The sequence below is a fragment of the Camelus bactrianus genome, chromosome 6 (genome assembly GCF_048773025.1).
Source record: "Camelus bactrianus isolate YW-2024 breed Bactrian camel chromosome 6, ASM4877302v1, whole genome shotgun sequence".
Taxonomy (NCBI): Eukaryota; Metazoa; Chordata; class Mammalia; order Artiodactyla; family Camelidae; genus Camelus; species Camelus bactrianus.
This window is the reverse complement of record NC_133544.1, coordinates 11987790-12012735: the sequence shown is the minus strand read 5'-3', so window position 1 is coordinate 12012735 and position 24946 is coordinate 11987790. Positions and strand designations below refer to the sequence as shown.

General features: G+C 45.0%; 1 protein-coding gene across 11 annotated transcripts in view; it reads left to right on the top strand.

Annotated features, from left to right (window-relative positions):
• Positions 1-24946, top strand: part of DGLUCY (D-glutamate cyclase) — a 119386-nt gene that overhangs the window by 26233 nt on the left and 68207 nt on the right. For 6 of the 11 annotated variants that reach the window (XM_074365140.1, XM_045505670.2, XM_074365144.1 and 3 more), the window contains exon 1: positions 14650-14697. The exons of 3 other annotated variants lie outside the window; for them this stretch is intronic. In XM_074365140.1, coding sequence (XP_074221241.1) covers positions 14671-14697 — 27 coding nt within the window. In that variant the 5' untranslated portion in view covers positions 14650-14670. Of the gene's footprint in view, positions 1-13014; positions 13234-14649; positions 14698-24946 lie in introns of those variants that run through there. 2 more of the 11 variants (XM_010968692.3, XM_010968696.3) reach the window with 2 other exon arrangements.

Below are 24946 nucleotides of genomic sequence, written 5' to 3'. Positions count from 1 at the left end.
AAAGCAGATTAGTGGTTGCCAGGTGCTGTGAGGAGGGGGAAACTTCATACCTATTTATTTGCAGGTATGAAGTTTCCATTTGGAGTGGTGAAAAATTCTGGAACTAGAAACGGCTGAGGTTGTACAACATGGTGCATTCATTAACACCACTGAAATTATAAACTTTAAGAGTGGTAAATTTTATCTTATGTATATTTTACTATAATTTAGAAAAACTCACATGGAAACAGGATCCCAGAGGTGGGGGTGACCATCTGGAAAGAGCCCTCAGGAAGCCTTAGACACAGGTGGGAGTGCTTCAGAATTTCTTAAGGCTAGGAGCTAGAGTTCAAGGTGTGATCTCACAAGACTGGGCTGTCTGTTGTCTGGGCATCGAGATAAAGGGTGTATAATTTTAGAAAAGGAACCACCACAAGTTGTAGTTAATGAAGCCGGCTCACTCTGTGACTTAGGCACCAGGATCTGAAGCACCACGGGTGTCCTGTGTCCGGTGACCTCTCCTTGTCTCACAAAGGTCAAACCATCTTCTCCCCTCCCGAGGGGGCACCATCAGAAAGAAACCCACTCCAGGTCTTTCATGGATTGCCTTGGCCCTGAAAGCAGACAGGAGACATGCTCACTTTTCTTCTCAGCAGCTACAGAGCAAATGTCATTTCTTGGTGGTCCTGCCTTTGAGTGCTTATTGCTAAGCATTAAGTCCACCCCTGCCCCAAGAGCCTCTAAGAGACAAGATTGGCAAATACTGTTTCCCTGTGGGGCACGAGGAGAGAGAAGAGTTGGGGAGCTGCTTCTCAGGATCCTGTAGGGTGAATCTCTACTCCTGGCCTGCGCTTTATCTCACCTCTGGCCACAACAAGGAAAGTGGCCATGAGTGGCCTCTCCGCTACCTTTTTGCGTGTGAGGGAAAGTGACTTGTAGATGCACTCCACGTTTTCTCTTATGCAAGGGATTGTTTTTTTCCTAATGGAGTCAAGCCTCTTAAAAGAAATACACACAGTTCAATCAATTTCTTTTGTGGATTTCAAAAGAGATGCTTTATTCAGTCTGGAAATATGGCAACAGCAGAGAACAAAAGCAAAGAACAAAGACTTGCAATTATTTGGAGAGTGGCATGGGAGGAGAGAGAGAAGACCATGCCAATGAGGGGAGAAAAATGGTGGCTGAAGGGAACAGATGGGAACAAATGCCCCTGATTTTTCCTCAATTGTTGGGGCCCTTTCCTTTCTTCATCTCATCAGTGGACTCTCCATTGATGTACCCCACCTTCTCCAGCATCACATCTGGGCCCATCTTTCCCCTAGACACACCCTCTTATCTTAATAACCTAGAGCTGGCACTACCACCCTGTCCCAAACCTCACATCTCAATGTCCCATGGACGCAGGATCCAATCCCTGCCTCCCATGGAGAGAACTTGCTGGGCTGAGACTCTGACCTGAGCTAGTGTATCTACAAGTCCTTGTGCCCTTCCACTCAAGCCCTCCTTACAAGAATCTCACCTGTGGTGTCAGGAGATAATGTCATAACTCAGAGAAATGATTGGATTTCAGGTGCCATATAGGCTGGTGGCAGGCATAAGTTGATCCAGATTGGGTCTTCATCATACCTTCAAGTTAAATTGTGGAAGTGGTTAACTGAACCTGTGAAACGATGCATTCTTGAAAATTGAGGAGTGAGACCCTCTCTCCACTCCTCCTGGGGCCACCAGGTCAATGGAGCAGTTGGTACAGCTGTAAGGGCTCTGGGCTTTCCCAGAAATGCCTGAGTGGGAACTGACCACAGCACAGGTCTCCAGAGAGACTCGTCTGCCCTTGGAATGCTTGGAGTTCACACCCACGCTCAGGGCACTGCTGAGGTCAGCACCTGCTGGCTCGTGTCTCTGAACTTCTCAACCACCAGGATCGTAGCTTCCAGCTTCAGCCAGGGGCCAGCTCTGATGACAGCTCAGCTCACCCATGTGGACTTTCCCTTTCTGCTTCTTCCCAGGGAAAGCAGCTGGCCCACTGGGAAGGAGTGGGTAAGCGATGGCTAAAAGACGATTCTACTGACCTCATACTGGGAAAACTGGATAAATTTCTGAACTGGCACAGAGCATGCTACCCAGGAAACACTTTCCAAGATTAACTTGTACAATTTCTGGTTTCTGTGTCAGCTTAAAAAAGAAAAAACCTTAAATCTATAGAAGTTTTCATCATAAAATGATTAGGAAGTGATGAGTTTTGAGTGTGTATCACCTTTGTTTTTAATGCAATGTATTTAACTGTAAGTTTATATAATATGATTTTTAATAATGGCTGTGTTTAACTACTAGCTCACAAAATCCCTGAAAATTGATCGATCAGTTCCTATAAGCTTGAATGAGCCAGCTCCCGCCTGTCTCATCCTGACCATGTTCGTCTTCCTGCTGAAAAGACATAATTCTTAGAAGGGCAGCCTGGATATCCTTCAAGGGCAGGGAGAGTGGCCATCTTGTTGGTCACTGAATCACCCGTGTGGCGTAGTGGCCAGCAGGTACTAGGTACGCTCAGTGCGTGCGTGTTGACTGACAGCAAAGGGCCATGTCTTAGTAACCACGGCAGCAGTTAAAGAATTCTTGGCAAATAGTAGGCTCCTGGAAAGTCCTGGCTGTTTGAACATGGAAAATAATGGAAGAAGAGAAAATGTAATGCAACTAGGTCTTTAGCTTATTCATCTTTTTAAGTTTAATAAAAATAAAAGATGTCTGTCCTGGGCCCAGGATGGGTGCTCTCTGCATGTGGGGTCCAATGTTAGAGGAGAATGAGAGAAGACGTAGAGTAGAAGGAAGCCTGCTTGAAGCAGGAAGTCGTTTTAGAAGAATTAAGATAAAGAAACTGGTTTACCTTCTGACCTACAAAAGAGAAACACAAATTAAGAAGGGAGGCAACAACTGGGGTGGGGTCAGCACTTCCAAACTCATTTTAACACTTGTCCTTCACTGATAAGCATAAGAATCTCCCTTCTTTTTTAGAGCTTCTGATTTGTCCCCCTGGGGGATGGAGTCTAACCATTACCTTAGGATGAGAAGTCCTGGGTCACCCCACCAGCCCAAGGGATTTGCAGTTTTGTTTATGAACATAATGTTTTTGGTCAGTTGAGCTGTTTTTTTCAGTGGCCTCTTTCTGCCCTCAGCACCAAGGCTGAGAAACAGAATGTGAGAGACTGAGCCGAGGGCTGGCAGGGAGCAGACCTGGCTTCCAGGTCTGCACCCGGAAAGGCTGACCTGCTGAGCCACCTTCAGCAAGTCGCCACCCCTTTCTAAAGGGTCTCAATTTCCTCACCTTTAGCAAGAAAATTAGATGATTTTGAAGTTTCGTCTCAGCTCTAACATTCTATCAGCCCAAGTTCATTTCTCATCCTGACCTAGATTTTAAAGATAATGTACTTAAAATATTACAGAATTTGAAAGTGATCAGTTATCTCCTCCACTTGGAAATGTCATCCCTGGCAGTGCATTGGTGGGTGTTGGGGGCTATTTTGGTGCCTGGGTGTTCAGAAGAGGAGGAAGAGAGGGTGGAGAGATTACCAATTCAGTAACCTCCTCACGACTTCTGAGGCCAAGTCAATGCTTGTCTTGAATGCCTAATCCAAATAGCTATGAGCTGTGGAGGTGTGTTAGAATGGTTATTTTAAAAAAAAAAAAAAAGCTGCCACTTTCTTTTACTGAGTGCCTCCTTGGAGCCTTGGACTTGGCATGATTCCTTTCTGATTTTCACAACAAACTCTCAAGGTGAGCAGGATGATTCCCATTTTGTAAGTGAGCAGGGAGGTAACTTGCTCAGGGTTCCATAGCTTGATGGAGCCAGGACTGAAACTCAAATTTGATACCAGCGCCTGTCTTCTTCCACTACATGGGGGTTAAAAAGTGTGGTCCCGGGCCAGCAACACCATATCCCTTGGGAGCTTAGAAATGCAAATTCCCTACCAAATAAAGAACTCTGGGGGTGCGGCCCAGAAATCCGTGTTTTAACAAGCCCTCCAGGGGATTCAGATGTACACTCACATTTGAGAACCCCTTATGATGTTAGGGTGCCTCTCGGCAATAGCTTGGCCAGCTGTCACACTGCAATCCCCAGAAATCCAATATTTCCAATGTTCTCATAATGATGTGACATTTCCACCAGGACGCTGAAAACCACCCACCCTCTGGCAAGGGGGAAGCATCCTAACACCTTAGGGAGGTTCCAAATGCCACACGAATCATAAAGTTGGGTTATTGAAGTATTCTTGAGTCAAGTCAAAATAAACCACCAGAAACTGTCTTTCTGGTCTGACTTTCTGGCTTCAATAAGGTGATCAGTATTCTAGACTTCTGGGTGTCTCTCTTACTCTTATTAAAGTTTTCTGGGAGATGATAAATGGATTCCAGAAGGTGGTGTTGGGGTGAATTGCCTCTCATTGAAATTTCCTTTTGTCCCCTATCTAGTAGAGGACTTGCCTCATTTTAGGATGAGCGGATCATAATGTCTGGAGTTTTGCATGTTGATTCTTACCTGGGATTGTTGCTCATACCTGCTGCCCTCTCCCTGGGACTGGAGACGAGCAAAAGGGAGGTGTCACTGGGAATGGGAGGCGGGTGCAATTCGCAGAGGAACGGGGCATACATTGGCGGAATGTGGAGGGTCAGCGGACTTTGGTCACAGCTTGGTGGGGTAGAGTAGGACTCACAGGCACTAGCACAGAGAGCATGGACTTGGGGAACTGGGTGTGGTCTGGGAGATTTATGTGTCTCTGCTCCTGGGCATGAGAAGCTGCTATGCCCCACCCAGTTCTAGATCTTGAAGGTGCACAGGTACACACGTTTCCCTCTGGCTGAAGGAAGAACAACCAAAGGGTTGGGGCTCGGTTCCCGCAGGCTGCCTGGGGGAGCTTCCGCCAGTCACCGAGGCTCCGCCAGTCACCGAGGCTCCGCCGAGCTGCTCCATGTGGTCGCCACGTAGATGAAGTTGCTGCAGAAAATCCTCACACCACGTAGGCTGGCTTCATTTCAGTTTCCTGGCCTCAGACTGCAAATGGGCTAACAACACTGCCTGGCAATCCTACCCTCTTCTCCTTTTAGTCTGCTTTGCTCCAACACAAGTATTGTGCCTTTTCCTCCCTCCTCCTCCCCGCTCTCCAGCCCAGCTCTGCTGCTGACCGAGCCTCATGCTTGGCTGGGAAAATAGAAGCCAACAGATGGGAACTCCCTCCCCTTGCCACCACCAAATGTACACACCTTCCTACATCTACTTCTGCAGCAGGCCTCTCTTTCCAGTCTTACACGGGAGGAAGTGTCTCTCCTCCCTTCAAGGGCAAATCCCTCATCTTGTCATCCAAATCCTATCCCCTTTTTGCCTATCCCAGAAAATCACAGCTACTGTTTCTCTCTCTCTCTCTCTCTCTCTACTTCATCAACAGATTTTCAGTCTCCTGGATCAATGCCATCAACCTATAGGCCTTCTCTACTGTTATGTACTTGTGTGTGTACATACACATACACACACACACACATGCATATATACATAATGAGAGTTTTAAAACTTTTATATAAGTATATATGTGCATATGAATGTGTATATATACACACACATATATATAATTCATATATATATATGAGTTTTAAAAACAACAGCAAATGTCTCCCTTGACCCAGCCTCCCGCCTCCAGCCCCCACCTCGTTTCCGGCTCTCCTGCACCTCCCATTCTCTCCTCTACTTACTCCAATCTACCTCTGTCTGCACCACTCTAAAAGCAGCAATTCTTAGCCTGGAGCACTTTGGTCCCCCAAGAGACATTTGGCAATGTCTGGAAACATTTTTGGTTGCCGCTGCTTGGGGGAGGGCTGCTACTGGCCTCCAGCAGGTGAGGGCTGGGAATGCTACTGAGTATTCTGCAGTGCACAGGACAGCCCCCTGCAACACGGAGTTCTGGGGCCAATAGTGTAGTAGTTGAGAAATCCTGATAAGGAGACTACTCTTAGCCAAGTTGCCAAGAGCTTCCATGATGCCTAATCTAAGAAACTATCTTACGTTCTTATCAGGCCTGCTCTCCTGGGTTCCATGACACTTGTCTCTCTTGGTTTTCCACGTATACTTCGGGCCGCTCTTTGCATGGTCCCCCTCTACCTGACTCAATCCTGGGCTTTCTTCTCATATTTCTCTTTCTTCTCTCTTCTCAATTGGTCCATCCAGTGGCTTCGTATCATTTCCAGGCTGACTCTGAAGCCCGAGTGTCTACTTCGAGTAGCTCTCAGTTTCCTGGCTGTGTGTCCATAGTCACAATTTCTTCTGTTACTTGGCAGCCTCAGTTTCTTCTTCAGTAAAATGGGGGTGAGAAGAATAGCACTTACTGCACAGAGTGGAAATAACTGAGTAAGGAAACCCAAGTAAATGCATGGCAGAGAGTTTTATTCATATCAGCTGTTATTATTTTTATTTATGACTCTGACATAAAAATTGCACATTTTTTACTTTTCACCGGAGAGCTCAAGAATGGATACTGAAGACTCACCAGATGAAATTGAGAGAGGTGTTAAGTTCAATCTAATTTAAAAAAGAAAATCAGGGGGAGGGTGTAACTCAGTGGTAGAGTGTGTGCCTAGCATGCACAAGGTGCTGGGTTCAATTCCCCAGTACTTCCATCAAAAATAAAAAATAAAAGAAACAAACAAAGCTAATTACCTCCCTCCCCCCGCCAAATTTTTTTTAATTAGAAAGAAAAACAAAAACAAAAACCACTGCCTGAGCGTGAGCATGTGCCAGACACAGGGCTAAGACTGGGGATTTATGGCACAAGACAGGATTGCTTCCCTGAAGAGCTTAACTGACGTGAGTCCACCAGAGAGAAACATAGAGGAACACATGGAAGTATTAGGCAGCATATGATAGATGCCTGATTATTGAGAGACAGTAGTTTTCAAACAGGATTTCATGAAATCCACTGTTCAGAGATGCTTCAAGGGGGTCTTCAAACTTTTGAATTCAAATTTCCTTCTTTTAAATTGAGATATTACTGGCATGTAACATTATATTGCTTTCAGGGGTACAATGTAATAGTTCGATATTCAGTTTCTATTTTAAAGTGTATTTTAAAGTGTCTTAAAATTGTAATAAGAAATTTCAAAATGATAATACCAATACGTTAAGTTTTGGTTTAGGTTGATAAATTTTGTGCAGGTTGTAATGAAGTGTCTCCTTCCATTTCTTTTTGATAAAAGAAAATTTCCATTTATCTAAATACAAGTTGCAAGAAGGACTATTTTGTTTTAGTTTGTTTAACAACTTTATTGGTGATAGAATTCACCCATTTAAGTTGTGGTGTTTTTGTAATAGTTACAGACTGCAGCAGCTTATCTTAGTGAATCAAGATTCTCCTGAGTTTGTGCAGTCACAGAAAATGCAAATATAGAGTGAAATGAGGATGCTGCAAGGTGGTACCTGAGCCCCACAAGTGTCTATGACATCAATTTCTTAATTTTTATGTTCGAGCAAATAAAAATACTTCCTTTGGCCGCCTTCCTAAGTATTTATATAAATTTGAATGTATAAAATTATTTCATACTAACTAAAAACCTTCATTTATCTGCTTTATATATTGAGGGTGTACCTAAGAGTTAGATTGAAGAGAGATAATTTGACAAATACTAGTTGAGCGTGTGCCACATACCAGGCCCTGGCCTAGGCTCTGGAACTCGGCCATGAACAAACAGACATCAGGGCCTGCTCTCATGAAGCTTAGAGTCTAGTGCAATAACTAGAGAGAAATAAATCAAGTGGAACATCAAGCAGGCTGGGGGGTAGGGGGCAGGGGAGCTCAGGAGCTGGGCAGGGGAGGAGGCAGGAGACAGGGAACAGACCAGTGACGTAAGCATGCACGTGCAGGTGACATTTTGAAATTTCCGTCTTTCTGTGAAATCTTGGTATTTCGCTCATCATAGATGGTGCATTAGTTTTGATTTTTTTTAAATCAATGCTTATCTCGGTGACTGTTTGATGCCCTCTTAAATTTTGCAGTACTTGCCCCCTGGTTTAATTCCCAGAAGCAGAGTCTGTGCAAATGGGGTTGCAGTCACCAGTGGAGGGCTTTGGATGCCTGGCTGTGTCTTTAGAAAGGTCACTGAAGGGTCTGGAGCAAATAGACGACGTGGCCAAAATATCATCTGGGGTCTGTTGGTCTGGGAGCACATGGAAAACGAGAGGAAGAGACCTGAACACCAGGACCAATCGGAAAGTTTATTGTGATGGTCCAGGCCCGGGTGTTGGAACAAAAGACAGTGGGAAGGAAAGCTGGTCACTTCATGCCTTTCATGCGCCTCTGCTGGCCTTAAACCATCCCCAGAAGTCAACATGTCCCAAACAACTGCACACGTAATGAATGCCAGCTTCTTGCCTCTTTCTGTTTTTAATATGGTTGATTTGTGCAAAACAGGAAGTGCTGCCGCGATAATGGCATTATTTGTAGCTGAGAAATGTTCTTTTGAAAACTCTGAAAACCATTGGTCCCTTGTGCTGAAGGTCAGCTGTGCTAGTGGACTCTCCCATTGGGTGGGCCCCGTTCCAACAGGCGCCATGATTTCCCTCTGCTCTGCCAGCAGAATGGACTCAAGGGCTGCTCTGTTCCTAAGACTGGCGACAAGGTTGCTTAGCCTTTCAGGAACTTCCAGCTGTGTGGGGCCCTGGCACTGCAGAGAGGGGCTGGCTGAGTGCCTGCCAGGCCCTGTGAAGGCAGAGAGATTTAAAGGGAGGTTACAGGAAACCCTCCCCTGCCCCAGGCTTTGGTCCTAGACAAACAGTTCAATTCAAGGTAGCGGCTGCAGGATAGGGGAACTCAGAGGAAAGGTAATTTCCTGAGACAGAAGCAGACGGGAACGTGCAGTGGGCACCGAGCTAGAGTTGGGGACCAGCCCCATAAGCTGGAAATTCTAGTCTTCTGTTCAGTTGAATCTGAATTTCTCACTTTGATTCACCCTGGTGGCCTCACTCACTCGGACTTCTCTAATCATTTTCTAAAATGACATTTTCACTGAGCCATGAAGATATTCTTTTGGAGAGCAGTCTTTTGGAATCAGAGCCTGGCTAGAAGCCTAACTCCATGGCTTCCTAACTGTGTAACCTTGGGCTGGTTGCTTAATCTCTCTGAGCCTCGGTTCCCTCATGAAGTTTACATGAGGATGAAATGCAGTTTTATGTATATATGGGACCCAACAATAGTCAAATCCCTGCTCTGTTACTTGACATCCCTATGGCCACAGGATATGTCTTGACACTTAACCAACTTCTCAGAGCTTCAGTTTCCTCATTTTTGATATGGGAATAATAAGAGTGCCCACTTCAGAGCCTAGCTGTCAGGGTCAAATGAAACAAACCCCTGAATTAGATAAACCAGAAACATGGCATATGGTAGGAACTCAGTAAATGGTTATTTTGATTACTAGTATGGTTGGAAATGGTAGCTATTATTAACATAACTTTGGGATAGAGTGGAATAAACATGGGAGCAAGTTTAATTTTCAGGATCTCAATGAAATATTTCAGATCTCCTTTTTCAGCTCTTCTGGTTCCCACTGATTCATTCCATCAAGTATTTACTGAGCACGTACTATGTGCCAGGCACTTTGTTAGGCACAGGGGACACGGCGGCCACCAAAACAGGCATGTTTCCTGTTTTCTTGCAGCCTAATGTCTAGTGGAAGAGTCAGACAATCAAATAATTTTATGGATTTAGAATTCTCTAAAGTAATGACTGCTTTGAAGGAAAAGCTTGGCAGCTTTGAGAATTTGTAACAGGAGATGCTGACTTGGTCTGGGAGGGGTCAGAGTGGCTTCTGGAGGAAGTAAAGCTTGATTTTGAGATCTGAAGATGCGGGAAGTGAGTAAGCCTGTCCCTCTGTCCCTCTGTCCCTCCCTGGACCTGCAGAGGCTGTGAAGCCTGGCAGTCTTCATGCCTTGGCCCCCTTAGATTCCAGGCATCTCATCCCCCAGGTGTAAGGTTCAGATTATTAATACTCAGTGATTTGCCTTCCTCCTTTACCTCGGAGTGATGGCGGAGGAGATCAGGGGTGCCACTGCCCTCTGCAGAAAGGGAAAGCTGTGTGACACCTGAGAAGGCAGAGGCCCACATGGAGACCCAGCCTGAACAGGAAACCAGAATCCAAGTCCTGCCCAGCTACCCCTGTGGAGCCAGCAGACGAGAACTTGCGTTTTTCCTGCCCTAACTTAAACTTCCTTGGGCTTATGTAAAAATGAGCATAAGGATGCTAAGGGTGCTGGCTGATGGCTGCTGGTTTCTCCTCTGGGTTTCCAGCCAGGGCCTGGATACTCTAGCTCAAAGGAGCTGAAACAGGAAATGGACTTTGGTCTCCCTGCAACAGTTTGCAGAAACCTTGATTCCAACCAGAGGCCAAATCAACTTTTGAGGACTAATCCCTCGGCCCTCGGCATTGTCAGAGGCGACCATTTCTGGAAGCTCCACATCTAATTCAGGTTGAGGTGTCTCTTTAGGAAAAGTATCTTAAATTCCAATTTCTATCACCCACTGAATCCCTTCAATTGTCTTCCCTTTTCTTAACTTTTAAATAGCTACAATTACCTGGCATACAATAGTTACCTGGGTTTATTTTTTTTTTTTTTGAAGGGGCCTCATTTTAGCTAAGCAATTGCAAACAATAGCTTGGTTATACTTCTGAATTCTTTTGACACAAGCAATTGCTTCTTTTCCAAAGTGTGCTCTGACGCTATCTGAATAGTGCAATATTTCTCTCCCTTAGCAGTTTTGCCTGGATCTCACCCACTGAAAAACCAGCTGTAAATATTTGGCATTCCTTGCACCTCTGGTCGTCCGTCCACACAGTTCAAACTTCCGGGGCTCTGCATTTCAGCTTTAAAGCTGCAAGGAAAATGGAAAGGCTGGGGCTTGTTTCTGGCCCTAAAGCTCTGCTTCTATATAAACAGTCATCCTGTGAGGGGTACAGGTTTGGGTGTTGCCAAAGTTAAGGTTTCTATTGTGTGTGTGTGTGTGTGTGTGTGTGTGTGTGTGTGTGTGTGTGTGTGTGTGTGTGATAATATATACATAACATAAAACTGACCATTTTAGCCATTTTTTAAGTGTACAGCTCAGTAGCATTTTTAAGTACATTCACACTGTTGTGCAACCTTCAGCACCATCCATCTCCAAAACGTTTTCATCTTCCCAAACAGAAAATCCACACTCATTATACAGTAACTCCCCATTCTTCTCCCCCAGCCCCTGGTGCCCACTATCCTGCTTTCTGTCTCTATGAATTTGCCAATTCTGGTTATCTTATATAAGTGGAATCAGACAACACCTCTCCTTCTGTGACTAGCTTATTTCACTTAGCATAATGCCTTCAGGGTTCAGCCATATTGTCACCTATATCAGAACTTCATTCCTTTTTGTGGCTGAATAAAATTCTGTTGTACGTTCATGCCACGAGTTGTATATCCATTCGTGTTGATGGAGACGGGTTGTCTCCATCTTTTGGCTGTTGTCTAATAATGTTTAACATTAATAGATGGGATCTGGCTCCTCTGTGACCAATTTAACAACTATCTTTTGACTTTATTTTATTCTCTAGAAATAGGACATCAAACAGAGCAATTTGGACCCAGGGCTCGTCAGGCAAGCTGAGGCTGGGGAAGGGGAAGAGTGGGTAGCTTGGTCATTTGTGGACCTTTGCAGAGCTGTATCTGGAGGTCCAACTGGTCAGAGATAGCACCCTGGGTGGGAAGGGCTGCACGACACCGGGTTTCTGATTACATAAGAGAGCTTTCATTTAAACCCATTAATTTATTCATTCATTTACATACTCACTCATTCCAATATTATCGAATGTGGTAGTGAGCTCAGCCTGCCCTGAGCTTCTGACCACTAAAGGCAGAAAGAAAAGTACATCGCTGTGCACAACGCCTAAGGGTGTGGGATTCGAGAGGAGAAGCATGGCATGCTGTGGGAACATGGAGGGGGACGCTCACCTGTACTTGGGACCCAGGAAAGGCTGTGGAGGAAGTCACACCTGTGCTAAGTCATAAGGAAAGGGAGGAAGTTAGCCAGGTGGAGGAAGAAGGCAGGAATAGTGGGCCAGGTTTAGGGAGGGAAAGGCAAGGGCCTGGAGTTCAAAGGGGGGGCCTGCAGTGGGCTTTGGTGTGTGCCTTGTGTTTTGAGGTGAGGGTGCCAACATTCATGGAGGCGGGAAAGGTGAAGCCACAGGTGCAAGCAGGAAATTTGCTAAGGGATCTCATATGGTGTTTGGGCTTAATCCTGGGGCAAAAGAGAAGTCCTTATGGCTTCCAAGGAGCCATCCTTGGAAGGGCATGAAACACAGCACAGATCAGAAGAAGGAGATCTGGTCTTCTCGTGAAGAAGGCATCTGGCTAAAGCTCATACAAGCCAGCATCTTCTGAGCACTTTCTGAGTACTGAGTGCTGTTGTGGTTAATCCTCACAACAGATGACCAAGTGATTGACAAGGAAACTGAGGCCTAGAGAGAAACTTACCAAGGCCTCCAAGTTGGGGCGGCAGGTCCAACCATCTTCTCGACTATTCATTGTGGTCTGTGGACTAAAAGCAGCTACATCTCCTGGGAGCTTGTCAGAAATGCAGAACCTCAGCCTCATCCCGGACATTCTGGATCAGAACCTGGATTTTAACAGGGTCCCCAGGTAATTCTTGAGCACACTAAAGTTTGAAAATCACTGATGGTGATTCCCAAGACTGGCTGCACATTCGCATCTCCTGGGCAGCTTTGAAAATCCTTGGGGCCCGGGTTGCACTTCCAGATCAATTACATCAGAATTTCTGGGGCTGTCATCCAGGCATTAGAATTTTTAAAGTTCCGCAGGTGATGTGAGCTAGGCTCTTGCATTATGCATCCCTATTTCAAGGGAGGTCAGGCTAACTCCTGCAGGGAAACTGGACACAAGCCTGCATCCACCCACCGGGGGCTCTGCAGCTTTAAGAACTGGGACTGGCTGCCTGCCTAGGAGGCCACCCGCCATTGCACAGGCCACGTGAGCACAGGCTGTGGAGCGAGGCTGCGACAGTGCTGGGGCTGGCCTGGGCTTGCAGACCCGAGCCCTGCAGAACAACCCGGGTGGCGCAGGCGGGCAAGCCGAAGAAAGGGGAGCGTTGTGCCTTTTTGCGGGAAGCATACATTCTGCAAGGCGGTGGAAACAAAGAGAGGAACTGTTTGTAGCCCTAGTCCAGACGTCCCAAACAAACAGTAAGTCAGGAGGGCAAGGAACACAGCACAGCCACCCCCCTCCTCTGCCCCAGGCGACATCCATACACCCTACCCACTCCAAGGGCTGAAGGTCTTCAGAGCCTGCCTAGGGCAAAACCAGTTAAGCAGGGCAGAAAATTCCCTGAAATCCTCCATGGGGGCCCCATCTGTTCCTCTCTAGGCTGGGCTCAGGACAGGTAGCGCCTGATGACTGACCACGCCTCTGGTATGGGGAGCTTGTCTCCTCTCTGTCCTCCCCCTCCAGAAGCCTTCCAGTGCAGGTCATTGCCCTGAGGACCCCAAGGTCCTGTGAGAGCACAGAAAGTGAAACTGAAACCTGTTAGAACTGTTGGCCTTTGGGCCACAAGCTTGCTGATGAAGGGGCCATGAAGCTAATGGGCAAAACGGGGGGGGGGGGGGGGGTGGCAGGGACTGCAGGAACTCCGGGCCGCAGCAGACATGGGCAGTCAGCTGGTCGTAGTTTGCCGGGCACCCACAGGACACAGGCAGGGACCTGTGGAGGAAGGAAAGGTGGAGGCGAGGCAGCATCCAGGCCATTACCTCCACCTTGGCTGGAGGCAGAGCTTTCTCCAGGCCATTAGCCCCTCTGTGTCAGTCTCCACTGGGGCGCCGGGACCGACGTGGCACAGGTGACCGCAGTGGTGGGCTTCTGACCTGTGGGCCACCAAACACTAGAGACAAAGCCTTGTGACTTTGGGGTGTCTCCTCTCTAGCATTACCTGTGCCTCCCTGCCCCTCCTTCATTACGGACGATCGAGAGCCCGCTGCAATCCCCCTTCCTTCCCAGGCAAGAGCCATCACATGTTGGGGCGGGTGGCAGGGTGAGACTGTGTTGGCAGGAAGACAGACGTTGGCACTGATTGGCATGCAGAGGAGGGAAGCTACTTTGTGTCTTCAAGATAACGGTGCAAGCTGAAAGGAAGGGAACGAGAGGTCCAGGAGCAGAAAGCAAAGGGAAAGTGGCTTTCCTGGAGGGGTGGAGTGAAGGTGAGGAAGAAGGAGGAGGAAGGTGGCATGGGGTGAGGCAGGGCAGGGCAGGGTGGGGTCGCCTGAGAGAAAGCTCAACTGTGGCTTGTGCATAATTATGATGAAACATCTTAAAGCATCAGATGTGACTTCTAGCTGCAGGGCTAGATCCCAGGAGATCAACTGGTGACCTCTGACAAATTTTACTTATAAATTTGAGCATCCTTAGGAAATGGGAGAATTTCACATGTGACTCTGAAAGTTCTGAAACACCAGGCTCACACTGCAGCAGGGCAACTGAAGCAGGAGCTGCCTGTTCAAGCATTTTGCATTCCCCACCTCACGCCCCACCTTCTGTCCCTGCTTCCCAGAGGCCTAGCAGATTGTTGCTACTTTTGCTTTTGAGAATAATGGTTCTCTTCTACCTAGAGCCTGCATTTGTATGGATTTATGAGCGTGTACACGCCAGGCACACAGGTATGCTCTCTTTTAATTAATTTCGATTAACCTCTCCCTTTTTTCAGTTGAGGATGACAGATGCAAAAAAACCAAACGTAACTTTCTCCTTAACAGATTTTGCAGCCTTTCCAGGCAATCTGCCAAATTGCTAGATGGTATTTGCATTAAAAAAACATTTTTTTTGAGTGCATTTTGTTATTTAGATTTTAAGGATTTCCCAGCCTGCCTTAAGGTGATATTTCATTTGTGCCCCGTTTTATAGCTCTCAAAGTATTTCTTGAACATACATGAATTTATTTTATTCTTCCGGCAGTTATGTGAGGTCAAGTAGTTTGGGTCTTCTTCCTTCACTCTCTTGGAGAGAACTGTCCAGCAGAGAAGCTAAATGACTTCCTTTTGTCCTGCAATAATTTTTCTTACTCATTTTTAAAAATTGAAGTATAGTTAATTCACAATGTTGTATTAGTTTCAGGTGTACACCAAAGTGATTTAGTTATATATATATGTTCTTTTCCAGATTCTTTTCCATTATGGGTTATTAGAAGAAATTGAATATAGTTCTTTGTGCTATACAATAGGTCCTTGTTGTTTATCTATCTTATATATAGTAGTGTGTTTATGTTGTTGACCAAAAATTAATCAGTTGATCTAAGAATGAAAGGGAAAATTTTATTCAAGCCAAATTTAAGCATTGTAACCCGGGAAGAACATCTCAGAAAGCTCTGAGAACTGCTCTGCTGATTAGAAATCAAGGCACAGTTTTATAAGTTTTTTGAGCCAGAGGGCTGTCCATCAAATGACATCTTATTGACAGTTTATATAATCCAGATTTAAGTGTCATCCTGGTGGGTCATGTGACCTCTTACAAAATCAAGAAGGAATGTTATCTTTTAAGGAGTTGCCTGTTGATGCTCAGAGAATGTTGCTTTTTGCGGTTGAGCAGGTATTCCTGCCGATGGGGGAGGTTTGACAGGTACACGATGCACAGTGCAGGGAGAGAGGAGGTCAAAGGACAGAGAAGAATTTTTATGTTTAAATTTTTCTTGTCTTGCCATAAATATGAATTTTATTCCACAGCATTAATCCCAAACTCCTAATTTATCGTTCACCTTTTCCCCACTTTCCTATTTGGTAACCATAAATTTATTTTCTGTGTCTGTGAGTCTATTTCTGTTTTGTAAATAAGTTCATTTGTATCATTTTTTAGATTCCACATATAGGTGCTACCATGTGGTATTTATCTTTCTCTGTCTGACTTACTTCACTTAAAATGATAATCTCCAGGTCCATCCATGTTGCTGCAAATGGCATTATTTCATTTTTATGGCAAAATAATATTCCATTGTATATTTTTGTATTTTCTTGATCAGTCCTCTGTCAGTGGACACTTAGGTTGCTTCCATCTCTTGGCTATTGTAAATAGTGCTGCTGTGAACACTGGGGTGCATGTATCTTTTCAAATTACAGTTTTCTTTGGATATATGCCCAGGAGTGGGACTGCTGGATCATATGGTAAGTCTATTTTTAGTTTTTTATGGAACGTCCATACTGTTCTCCATAGTGGCTGCACCAATTTATGTTCCCGCTGACAGTTGGAAAAAAGGAGATTTCCTTTTTCTCCAAACCCTCTCCAGCATTTATTATTGGTAGACTTTTTAATGATGGCCATTTTTACTGGTGGGAGGTGATATCACATTGTAGTTTTGACTTGCATTTCTCTAATAATTAGCAATACTGAGCATCTTTTCATGTGCCTGTTGGCCATCTATATGTCTTCTTTGGAGAAATGTCTGTTTAGATCTTCTGCCCATTTTTTGATTGGGTTTTTTTTTTAATATATTATGCATCAAGCTGTATGAGCTGTTTATATATTTTGGAAATTAATCCCTTGTCAGTAGCATCATTTGCAAATATTTTCTCTCAATCCATAGGTTGTCTTTTCATTTTATTTATGGTTTCCTTTGCTGTGCAAAAGCTTCTAAGTTTAATTAAGTCCCATTTGTTTATTTTTGTTTTTCTTTCCATTTCTCTAGGAGACAGACCCAAAAAAAATTGCTGAGATTTTTGTCAGAGAATGTCCTGACTATGTTTTCCTCTAGAAATTTTATAGTATCCAGTCTTATATTTAGGTCCTTAATCCATTTTGAGTTTACTTTTGTATATTATGTTAGAGAATGTTCTAATTTCATTCTTTTACATGTAGCTGTTCAGTTTTCTCAGTGTCACTTATTGAAGAGACTATCTTTTTTGCATTGTATATTCTTGCCTTCTTTACTGTAGATTAATTGACCATAAGTGCATAGGTTTATTTCTGGGATTTCTATCCTGTTCCATTGATCTGTGTGTCAGTTTTTGTGCCAGTACCATACTGTTTTGATTACTGTAACTTTGTAGTCTGAAGTCAGGGCACATGATTCCTTCAGCTCCATTCTTCCTTCTCAAGATTGTTTTGGTTATTTGGGGGTCTTCTGTGTTTCCATATAAATTTAATTTTTTTGTTGTTCTAGTTCTGTGAAAAATGCCATTGGTAATTTGATAGGGATTTCATTGAATCTGTAGATTGCCTTGGGTAGAATGGTCATTTTAACAATATCGATTCTTCCAATCCAAGAACACAGTATGTCTTTTCATTTGTTTGTGTCATCTTCAGCCTCTTTCATCAGAGTCTTCTAGTTTTCAGAGTACAGGTCTTTTGCCTCCTTAGGTAGGTTTATTCCTAGGTATTTTATTCTTTTTGTGCAATGGTAAATGGGATTGTTTCCTTAATTTCTCTTTCTGATATTTCATTGTTAGTGTATAGAAATGCAATAGATTTCTGTATATCAATTTTGAATCTTGCAATTTTACCCAATTCATTGATGAGATCTAGTAGTTTTCTGGTAGTGCCTTTAGGATTTTCTATGTATAGTATTGTGTGATCTGCAAACAATGACAATTTTACTTCTTCCTTTCCAATTTGGATTCCTATTATTTCCTTTTCTTCTCTGATTGCTGTGATTAGAACCTCCAAAACTAAAATAAAAGTGGTAACAGTGAGCATCTTTGTTTTGTTCCTGATCTTAGAGGAATGCTTTCAGCTTTTCATCTTTGCATATAATGTTAGCTATGGGTTTGTCATACACAGCCTTTTTTATGTTGAGGTATGTTCCATTTATACCCACTCTCTGGAGAGTTTTTAATCATAAATGGATATTGAATTTTATCAAACGCTTTTTCTGAATCTATTGAGATGATTATATGGTTTTTATTCTTCAATTTGTTAATATGATGTATCACACTGATTTGCAGATATTGAAAAATCCTTGCATTCCTGGGATAAATCCTGCTTGATCATGGTGTATAATCCCTTTAATGTATTTGTTGGAGTCAATTTGCTAGTATTTTGTTGAAGATTTTTGCTAGTATTTGTTGGAGTCAATTTGCTAGTATTTTGTTGAAGATATGTTCATCAGTGATATTGGCCTGTAATTTTCTCTTTTTTGTGTGATATGTTTGTCTGGTTTTGGTATCAGGGTGATGGTGGCCTCATAGAATGAGTTTGGAAGTTTTCCTTCCTCTGCAATTTTTTGGAATGGTTTCAGAAGGATAGGTGTTAACTCTCATCTCAGTGTTTGGTAGAATTCACCTGTGAAGCCATCTGGTCCTGGACTTTTGTTTGTTGGGAGTTTGTAAATTACTGATTCAATTTCAGTGCTGGCAATTGGTATGTGTCCTGCAATAATTTTGAAGATAAGTTAACGTGCAGCCCCAGCTCTCTGGAAAACTAAGCTGTGTCCTTTTGACTGCATAGAATTGTGAAGAGTTATGCTTTGAAAACCAAGGTGACTAAGGGTATGGCCCTTCTGTAAAACACCTGAACCAGTGACTATTGTTAACTCAGGGGTCGACTTCATTTGACTATGGTGGTCAGTTTCTCTCTGTAACCAGCATCTCTCTCTAACCACTCTCCTCCACTTATCCTTCTGTGTGATTCCACCCAGCTACACCTCACTTCTAGGACTTTTTTGCCCTGCTCCTTCCTGGGGTGCTGACTGCTGCTGGAGGAATTGGTCCATCATGACTTTCTGGGCTGTCCTAGGGCCCAAGGGTGCCTGGAAACCCTTCCAGGTGTCCCTAAATACTTCCCTGTTCATTGCCTTTGGCATCTCCTCCTGACTGTCCCTCTTTCATCAACCCTTTTTTTAAACCTCCATTTCATTTTCTGTCATTGCCATTGACAGAGAATCCATCTTGTCCATTGATAAAATGGAACAAATTTAAGGTCCCAAGAAACTCTCTCAAAGTCTGCCTGCTCAGCCACCCAACATATCCCCTACTCTTCTCCATCCCTCCCATGCCAGGGAATAGATGTGTTCCTGCCCACAGCTGACCTTCCCCTTGTGCCCCTGAGACCTTCCTCCAGTCATTGCTCTCTCACTCACATCTTCAGCCTCATCTCTACCAACATTTCTCATCAATACCTGAACATGTTCAATCTCTCCAATCTGAAAAATACCCAGTTCTTGATCCTGTATTTCTGTCTAACTTCTCTCTTCAGTGTCTCTTTCTCTCTCTCTCTTCACAGCCAATCTTCTTTAAAGAATCGTCTACACTGGCCATCTGCACTGCCTACCTGCCCATTCAGTCCTCCATCACCCATTGCAATCTGGTTTCTGTTCTCATGATCAATGCTCAGACTAAAGTCACTAAAGGCAGCCATACTCCAGGTCCCAGACAGCGCTTTTCCTCCCTGATCTGGCTCCATCTCTGGAGCTTTGGTGCTGTTGGATGCCCCTGCACCTTGAGCTTCTCACACCGTGGCTCTACCCTCTAGGTTTCCACCCTAGTTTGCTGGACTTTTTGCAGTCTTCTTCACAGAGACCTCCTGTTCCACTCACTCCCTGAATATCCCCTGGGTCTCTGTGTCCCGCCCCCTGCTCATCTTGCCTTCTGCCCTCTCCCTTGGTGTCTGTCCTCAACCATGCATAAGCTGACAGCTCCATACAGATCTCTCTTCTGACATCTGAATGTCCAGCTTCTCGTGACCCTCTGCTTGTGGCTGTCCCACAGGCTCTTCCTACTTAGCATTCTAAAGCCAAACTCCTCATCAGTCTCTTCCAGGACTTACCCCTCTACTTGTATCCCTTATTTTCAGGAATGTCACTATTACCCCAGTTGCCCATGCCAGAAAAAAGAAATCCAGTAATTATCTTGGATTCCTTCTTCTCATGGCATCTTTTACATTTGATCAAGTATTCTGTCTTGATGAGTCTACCTCTTCCAATTCCTTGAATCTCCCCTTCCTCTCATTCCCCTACCACTGAGGGGATTGCTTCTCACATAGCTATGTCAAAGAGACCTTGAGGGGCCTTCTCTACTTCCATCCCCCACTGCCAGGGTCATCTCTCCAGTGCTGTCTGTTCAGCATCCTCCTGCTCGTCAGTGTTCCCAAAGCTCTTGGCTGAAGTTCACATTCCTTAGGTTAATCACATGACCCTTCCTGATCCATTTCTTGTCTACCTTTCCAACCCCTCTCTAACTTTACTCCAGGTGTGCCAACCGCTTGGGGGCTGCAGATTCGTGCCCCGGGACATGCCTTCACCGCAGTGCTGCCTTCTCCCTTCCTCCTATGGCTGATTTCCAGTTGTCTGTCCCAACTCAGCTCATGCAACACCTCCCAGGACATAACTGCCTGGTGCTGTCATCACAGTGTCACATGCCTCTTTCCCACTGGCAGTTCCGGCGCTTAAGCATGTTGCCTAACACACAGAAGGGGCTCCGTCAATGGTAAAGGAAACTAACCATTTTTTCAGAAACTTTTAACTCTTACTCACAAAGCCTGATGCATCAGGTTAAGGTTCATTGTAACAACTCTTCAAGTTGTGTCTGATTTTTAAATGGAAGCATCATTTGGCTTTCATAGTCAAATGTTTGGAAGCTGCACACCCAGCCAACTGAGAATGAAACTCACTCCCAAGGAGTTAAACAAAAGGAAGCACTGTGTATCCCTCCTCCTTGCTGCCTTCTCTTTACTCTGGGGTTTCTGCATTCATTGTGTTACTACATTTGGCTCTGGGAGTCACTGTGCAGCAAGGTTTAAGGCTTGAGGTAGGAACTGGGGTGCCTGTGGGGGCAGCTGCTTTTTGATTTGAGGTAGCTTAGAATTTCTGAATACAGCACAGCTTTCCTCAACCAGGAGCACACGGAGGCTTGGAGAAAGTGCTGCTGGGAGGTGACGGTGCATTTGCCAGGGAAACTCGTGTCCCAGAGGGGCTGGTTGTAACTCAGTCTGATTCTGTGGCTGAACAGAAGTAAATCTTCAATGTTTTACAGAACATGAGCGAGCAACATTCTTTGTTTGTTATGATGCAATGTTACCTGCTGCACATGTAATGTTCTTGCTGTGAATCTGCTCTTTGCAATGACTGAGATTCTTTCTAATCTTTCGTAATTAATAGAGCACGTTGAATAAGGTAACTGGCTGCCTGTTCAGCTGAGGCAGGTCCAATGGCCCAGACTCTGAGAACTGGACCTATCAGGAGCCTTGTGCACGTCACCAAGAGGGACCTCTACTTCTGCTGCCCCTTTAAGCCAGGGCTTTCACATGGCTGCGCAGATCTGCTGGGATGGCCACCTGAGAGAATATGCAGATCAGGACCTGGGAAGTTTGCAAGCGAAGATCCCAGCTCAAACTGACATGCAAAAAAGATGAATTTACTAACTGAAAAGGCTGGAGGGAGACCTGCATTTAGGCATGGTTCTTTCTAGGTCCAGAGATGGCATCATTAAGACCCATCTCTCCTGTTGTACCCCTATCTCTGCTCACTTCTCTGTTGGCTTCTTTTCAGGCCAGCTCTCTCCGATGACTGACTTAGTTGGTTTGGGCTGCTAAAATAAAAATAGCACAGACTGGGTGGCTTAAACAGTAAACATGTATTTCTCACATTTCTGGAGGCTGGGAAGTCCAGGATTAAGGCACTGGCAGATTTGGTGTCTGGTGGAAGCCCACTTCCCAGTTCACAGGTGGCTGTCTTCTCGCTATGATTTCACACAGTGGAAGGGGAAGAGAGTTCTCTTGGGTCTTATAGAAGGGCACTAATCCCATTCATGAGGGCTCCACTCTCATGACCTAATCACCTCCCAGAGGCCCCACCTCCTAACACCATCACATTGGGAGTTAGGATTTCAATATATGAATTCTGAGGACACATAAACATTCAGTCCATTGCAGTTACTGTCCCCAGACCAAACACTGTGATCATGGGGATGGGGTATTTTGATAGGTCACCTAGCTCTGAGAGAGTGATTGACAGCCCCGCCAGGAGAGGGACAGTCTCAAAAATGTCTGGGTATGTGTTAGTCTCTTCGGGCTGCTGCAACAAATCAGCACAAATTGGTGGCTAAAAACAACAGAAATTTATTATCCCACAGTTCTGAAAGGCAGAAGTTCTAAATCAAGGTGTCGGACAAGGCTGCACTCCCTCTGAAGACTGTAGGGCATAATCCTTCCTTGGCTCTTCCAGCTTCTTTGGCCCCAGGGAATCCTTGGTGTTTCTTGGTTTAAAGCTCATCATTCCAGTCAGTCCCAAACTCCATCTTCACGTGACCACCCGTCCTGTGATTCTCCTGTTCTGTCTCTCTCTTCTCTTCTAAAGACAGTTGTCATTGGATTCAGAGCCCACTCAATGAATCCATAATGATCTCATCTCGAGACCCTGTGTTTAATAACATCTGTAAAGATCCCTTTTCCAAATAAGGTCACCTTTACAGGTACTAGGAGTTAGGACATGGGCATTTCTCTCGGGGGTGGGGGTGGAGTGGAGGCATAATTCAACCCATTACAGGGCAGAAAGAGATAACCACTCCACTGCGCTCCCTGACTTCCTAGCATGCTCTTTCCCACACATACAATTTCAGAAATGCACCACTCCTCCCCAACCTGACACAGGCTGCCCATATAAAAGCAAAACTGATCATTCTTTTTGATCAGGTTTGGATGTTGCTCTTAATAATCTGTCAACTGACAGCTAAATGATCAATTTAAACACCCCCGGCATTTAATAGTGGAGAAAAAGTAAGGTACTTGGAATAAAAACTACTTGCATTTATTAAAGAGGAGGAGGGGAAACATCATGATGCAGTCACTCATCCAGGCTCGTACAGAAGAGGATTGACAAGGAGCCACTTCATGTCCCCTGGAAGATTTGAGTTCCGGAGTCAGACAGGGGTGCCTGGGATTCTGTCTCTGAAAGACTCTCCCTTGTCCACTGCCCTCCATGGGTAGCATCAGAGAGAATGTCCCTTCTGGAAGCTGTATACTCTAGCAGGCCATTGTTTGAGGATGGAAGTACGGAGGTCAGATCGGGCCCTGGTGATGGAGCAATGTCGTGCTGTGGTTTGCGAGACTGGGATGTCTCTGGCAGTATGACTCTGTCAAAGTCTTAGACAGTTGCTGGGAAGTTAGTTTTCTGATAACTCCTTAAGCAGGCAACCAGAGCCTGACTCCAGTCAAGTCATGCTCTGGAATCTGGACCCTGTCCTCTCTGTGTCTGCCTCCTGACAACCATCTCTGTGCTCTGCCCTCTCCCAGCCTTCATTCAGATTTCGTCCATTTGGCCTCTGCCCTGGACACACTGGGTTGGGGGATGGGGGAGGCAGGGCTAATCTGGCCACTTAGCTGCAGGCTCTTCCCCAGTGGACAGCTGTCTACACTGGGGCAACGGCCACTTCAGTCAGGCCGGGAGTGCCCGGCGGGAGCTGCTGGAGGGGAAGCCCTCTCCAAGTCCCTCTCCTGTCTCCCGCTGGGCTTTCCTTCTTCAAGCCTGTGCCTGCACCAGCGTTAGCCTAGGGCAGGGATTTGACTGTTGCAATCCTAAAAAAAAATTATTTTCTGGCTCTCAGCTTGGTTAAATTAGTGGCCACAGGCAGAAAGAGGCTTTGTTTTCCCTTTTCCCTGCTTTCAGAAATACCAGCTGAGACTCATGTGTCTTTTCTCAAGGAACCTCACAAAAGGCTGAAGAAATGTCCAACACATCCCGGTAACCTGGCTTTTTTTAAAAAAACAATTCTTCTAAATTTCCACTCTAATTAGGTATGTGGTTTGACTCACCAGATTCAAGGAGAGAGTTTAGTGACTTTGCTCCACTTAACAGATACTGCTCACTGCTCACTTCCTGGTCAGGGATGGGAAACTCCACATGGCCCTGCTCCCCACCCCAACACAGCCAATTTCAGCTGTTAGGGTCTGTCATTCACACAACCCTGCTCCTTGTACAAAGTTCTATGCTATGTAGGACACTTTTGATTGCAACTGGATCTATAACTGTCTACTTAATGGGAATCAGGAATGGCTGGATCCAGACACTCAGATGACAGGGTGAGGACTTTCTCTCTCTCCCTTACCTCCTCTCTCTGCCCCTCTGTGACACTCTAATCCTCCTTTCTGCTTTTCTCTCTGCTGGCCTCATTTTCAGCCTGGTTTTCATGGAGCTCTTGGCATATGCATTTACATATAGCAATCCCACCTCTTTCTTGATTGTTCCACCAGAAGGGCAGGGCTGGCTCTGATTGGGCTGGCTGGTGACCTCTGCTCATCCCTGTATTAACCACTGAGGCCAGACAAGTAGAAATACCCTCATTAGCTGGCCTGAGTCACATGCCCACCATTGATGTGACAGGTAATAACATATGAATGACAACCCCCACCCTTGGGTTGGAGGAAAGACAATTTCTGAAAGGAAAAAAATGCTGGGGTGATAAAAATAAGTGTTCAAGGGCCAGGCCTCTGAGCAGGCTCTTAATTTGCATTTTTCTCTTTGTCAAGAGCAGGCAACCTGCCTAGTCTTTACTTGTACCCACAGGGGATTTGACCCTCTGTCCACATTCTTACCCAGCCCTGGAGACACTTTTTATCCTTTCTTTTAATTAAAAAAAATGTGAAATACATATGCGTACATATAACCATATATTCAGCTTAAGAATTGTAAAACAAACACCTGCCCCACCATCCAAGTTAAGACATAGAACTGTGTCAGTTTCTTAGGAGCCTTTGAATGCTCCTTCCCAAACACGTATCCTGTCAGAAGGAAACTGTACAGATGAACTGTGTTCATCATCCCATGCTTTTCTTTACAGTTTTACTACACACACACACACACATACACATCACACGCTTAAATCTCTAAGCATTCTATTTTTCGGTTTTGCAGAGCACAGATACCTATTTTTAATGCTGTATTTAAGAATACAATGTATATTTTCCCATGACTTCTGTTAGTCAGCATTATGT